At 34.5% G+C, this 4,513-nt stretch overlaps 1 protein-coding gene across 1 annotated transcript; it reads left to right on the top strand.

The window, feature by feature from the left end:
* Positions 1–746: 746 nt before the first annotated feature.
* LOC131034806 (protein trichome birefringence-like 28) lies at positions 747–3,559 on the top strand. The gene is made up of 5 exons (XM_057966404.2): positions 747–1,651; positions 1,731–1,908; positions 2,043–2,233; positions 2,750–2,908; positions 3,018–3,559. Exons 1-5 carry the CDS (start codon positions 996–998, stop codon positions 3,373–3,375), a joined length of 1,542 nt encoding a protein of 513 aa, XP_057822387.1. The 5' UTR covers positions 747–995; the 3' UTR covers positions 3,376–3,559.
* The last annotated feature ends 954 nt before the right edge of the window (positions 3,560–4,513 follow it).

Genomic DNA, 4,513 nt, shown 5'->3' with positions numbered 1-4,513 from the left:
ATATCTATCTATTTGCATTTCTTGAGACAAGGTAAATAAAATGTAAATGACTCTTCTTTGTGATGTTTTTGGATTCAATTGTGTTTGTCTTGTTTGCATGAACTTTTCAGATCACAATGTGTGATCCATCATTGAGATGTTAAATAGCTCAAGAGTGTAGAAAGATGATATGCATTTCCTGAAACAAGATAAATAAAATAATTTCAATCAATATTTTTCTTCATTTCTTTAAATAAATGTATTTAAGATAAAATACACAGTTTGTTAAATAAAATTAATTACAATTCAAAGAAATAATAAAATAAGCAAATACACAGTTTGTAAAATTTAGATATCTTGTTATCCCTTTTATTTAATAAAAAATTGTCACAATTATAAGATAACACCACTTGCAGTCGACAAGTCCTTAATGTTTGGCATGACATAAGTTGAGTGACTAGATTCCTTTCTTTTTAATCAGATGAAAAATAACTAAAAAAATTATAAATGGAGTGGTTAGAGATGTAGGCTAACAATTTGGAAGGTTTCCGTTAACAGTTGCACTTATGACTGGTTTTCCTGTCTTGTCTACTTGTTCTATCTTGCCAAAGATGCTGCACTTACCAGGGAGTAGTTTACCCACTCTCTGCTCATACAGCGGAAACATACAATTTTCCACGCTGTGAAAACATATAATATGTGTTATCATTCGGGAAAGCGGCAAATTAACAATCAGAAAATGTTTTCTCCATTAAATCACAATTTTTTCCATGTTATTGCAGTTTAGGAGCATGCCCGAATTACCCAACTGCTCCCTCACCCGTGTTCTTGGTGGCAGTGGCGGCCACATATAAATATATCTACAGGCCTTTGCATTTCATATTTCAGAGATTCGAACCCAGTTGGATTGCCATTCAATTGAAAATGATGATTCGCTTGCTGCAAATTATGCTTATCTTAATTGCAGAGAAAAGCATTCACATTCTCTAGCAAAAGATTCTAGTTTGAGAAATGTAATGGGCATGTCAATGTTTGAATTCAAGAAGGTGCAGCAGGTTGCAGCAAATAACAGAATTGCATCTCTTGTGGTACTAGTCACTGCTCTGTCTCTCATCATTTTCTGCTCTTATCTGCCCTCCTCCGATGATCATGATGATGATGGACAGAACTCCAGAGTCAATTTTGACTTGAGCTTGCCCCCTGCCTCCCACCAGCTGGAGAATTTGAGTTCAAATTGCTCTGAATTAACAGGGGAGGGCAGAAATAGTGACAGGAACATTTCAGTGGAGGTTCATGATGGAATTGAATCAGGATTCAAAAATGGAAGCAATTCCCAAGAGTTAGAGAAGGTGACAGAGCTTGTTAATGCCACCCTAAATTCATCCCCACCAGTGATACAGCTAAAGGAAGAAGCAGCTGCTCTGGAAAGTGATGTTCCAAAGGAAGAAACAGGGGATGGATTGGCAGATACAGAAACGAAAAGAGCACAAATTGCAGAATTTTCTCAATGTGACTTGTATTCGGGCAAATGGGTATATGATGAATCGTACCCTCTTTATCCTCCTGGAGAATGCCCATATTTAAGCGGGTCTTTTAACTGTGAAGCCAATGGGCGTCAGGACTCGGACTATACAAAGTGGAGATGGCAGCCTTCACACTGTGATCTTCCCAGGTTAGATATCTGATATGAATTGTCTTAATTTTAGTTATCTGCGGTTGGTTTAACCTTGTGAAAATGTGGGATGAATCAGGTTGAATGCCACGGACTTGCTGGAGAGAATGAGAGGAAAGAGAGTGATGTTCATTGGAGATTCCATCAATCGCAACCAGTGGGAATCCATGCTCTGCATTCTCAGCACTGTGGTGCCTCCAAACAGAAAATCCTTCGGCCGTCCGAAACATGGCGGCGCCACTTCTTTTGTAGCTCAGGCAAGTGGGTTTTTCAAAATTCTTCAGTAATTCAAATTTGTGTATGGCTTACATAAAACCAGCTCTTTTAGTTACTCCCTCCCATGACCTTCATTGAAGATTCCTAAAGCAGTCATGGCGGTTAATCTATGCAGGATTATAACTGTTCGTTTGAATTTTTCTGGGCACCCTTTTTGATCGAACAAGGCATCATCAACAGTGGCAATAGCAGTAAGGAGATACTGAAGCTGGATGCCATTGAAAATCATGGAGCTTATTGGAGAGATGTGGATATCCTGGTCTTCAATTCAGCCCACTGGTGGACTCATGGAAATAAAGTGCAATCGTAAGTTTATGTTTCAACTAATCACGTCTAAAAAAGATGATGATGGGAAAAAATCAGGGATCAGAACTTCCAGGATCTTCATTTTTCCTCCTCTCCTACTGCTAGTTTGAATTTATTTCTATGTTTTCTGATTTTGAAAATGTAATTTCATATCTACCTATTTTTTGAATATGTATAATATAATATTATTTCTTTAGATACTTTTGATATAATTTATGAGATTTAGTTATATATGATTAATATTTTAAATGATAATTTAAATTTTGATGGTAGAAATTTTCTACAGTTTATAGTTTATAGATTGTACAAACTTTTGCAATAAGCTGTGCGTGTTTTTATTTGATGGATGTTTTGGATTATAAACAACAATTCATCATCAAAAAAATTTGAAATATCAATGATTTTTTAATGATAGATCACCGAATGTAATGAGAAATATGGATCAAATAAAAATACTCACAACTTAATCCAAAAATTTGGTTCAACATTTGATTCACTTACATCAATATATACCAGGAGAGATTTCTATATGGAGGGCAACTATCTTCACCCCCAGTTGGATCCATTGATTGCTTTCAAAAAAGGGTTGGCTACATGGGCCAATTGGATAGATCAAAACATTGACCCAGCTAAAACCAAAGTGTTTTTCAGAGGATTTTCTCCAATGCATTTCAGGTAAACCAACAGAAGCTTTCTCTCCCCACTTCAGACAAGCTTTAATGAGTATTGATTACTGTGATTTGTGTGAAGAAGTGATTGAGTGTTGGCATTGTTTGAGTTGCAGTTCAGGACAGTGGAAGAAGCCAAAGGGTCACAAGTGTAATTTTGAAAGGGAGCCAATTCTTGAGGAGTCATATGTAAACCCATATCCTGAAAGAATGAAAATGGTGGATGAGGTGCTTGGAAAGATGAAATTTCCAGTATCTCTGATTAATATAACAAGGCTATCAGATTTTCGCAAAGATGCACATCCATCTGTGTACACAATGAGAGAAGGAAAGAAGTTGACAGCAGAGCAGCGAAAGGAAGTTGACAGGTTTGGTGATTGCAGCCATTGGTGTTTGCCAGGAGTGCCTGACATTTGGAATGAGTTGTTTTATGGGAAGTTGCTCATGCTCACCCAGATCACCCCTTCTCATTGATTTTCACTTTGGGTTCCTTTGATTGTATACTTCTTCCATTGTTGATCATGATTCAGAGCTGATGTGGTTTTCTTTTGGTTTGAAATATTTTTATGTTTCATTCTCACAAGTGTAAAGTGTTGTGCACAATAACATTGAAATTCTTTTTTTCATTCAATATGGAAACTGTGTATTTTCCATTGTTATGGAGTAAGATGTGAACATTATAGGCAATGGCTTGAAATTTGTAAATCCTAAATGAAAAATTTCAGCAAGATTGTTATGGTTAAAAAAAATTTATGATTTATGATGGACATTCATTTTATTTTATTTTTGAAGTTTCGCATCTCCATCAAGCTCATGAATCACCTTTTAACTGTTAGAAAAAATAGTCAGCTGTTGGTGAGGTAGCCCACTAACTTTTAGAAAATAAATTATCATAAGTATTATGAGTCACCTTTTTAAGTTAGAACAAATAGTCAGCTGTTGGTGAGGCAGCCTACTAACTTTCTACTAACTTTTTCTTATGAATTTTTTTTTTGTCATCTCCATCAAACTCATGACTTTTAACTGTTAAAACAAATAGTCAGCTATCCGTGAGGCAACCCCTAACTAACTTTTTGGCTGATTTATGATGGGCATTCATTTGTTGAAGTTATCCATCTCCATCAAGCTTATGGGGTGGCTTTAGGATACTCTCTTTTTCACTAAAAGAAAAATAATTCAACTTTACCAATATTTAAAGTTATTAATGCTATTAGTTTATTAATTTTTTTAAAACTTTTTTTATTAAATTTATCTGATTTTAACTAACAATTTATATTCAACATTCATTTTTTTTCAAGATATTGTGTTTTTCACAAAACAAAAAATTGTATATTAGTAGTGGAAAATATTTCAACTTTACAAATATTTAAAGTATTAAAAATAGTAAAATTGAGTGATTTTAGTATTGTAATTTAATTATTAAATAGTTATAACCATAACTATTATTTAATCTTTATTTTAATTTTGATAATAATTATAATAATTAATAATAACTAAAATTATAATTAAATTTAAGTAAAATATTGATGTTTCATATGGCGGCGTTTGAAGGCAGCGGGAGCGACAACGGCAACAAGAGCAGGGATGCCGATATGCGAAGTTTGGGCGTTCA

The sequence above is a fragment of the Cryptomeria japonica genome, chromosome 3, assembly GCF_030272615.1.
Source record: "Cryptomeria japonica chromosome 3, Sugi_1.0, whole genome shotgun sequence".
Lineage (NCBI taxonomy): Eukaryota > Viridiplantae > Streptophyta > Pinopsida > Cupressales > Cupressaceae > Cryptomeria > Cryptomeria japonica.
Note: the sequence above shows the minus strand (reverse complement) of the source record. Positions and strands in the feature narration are given on the sequence as shown.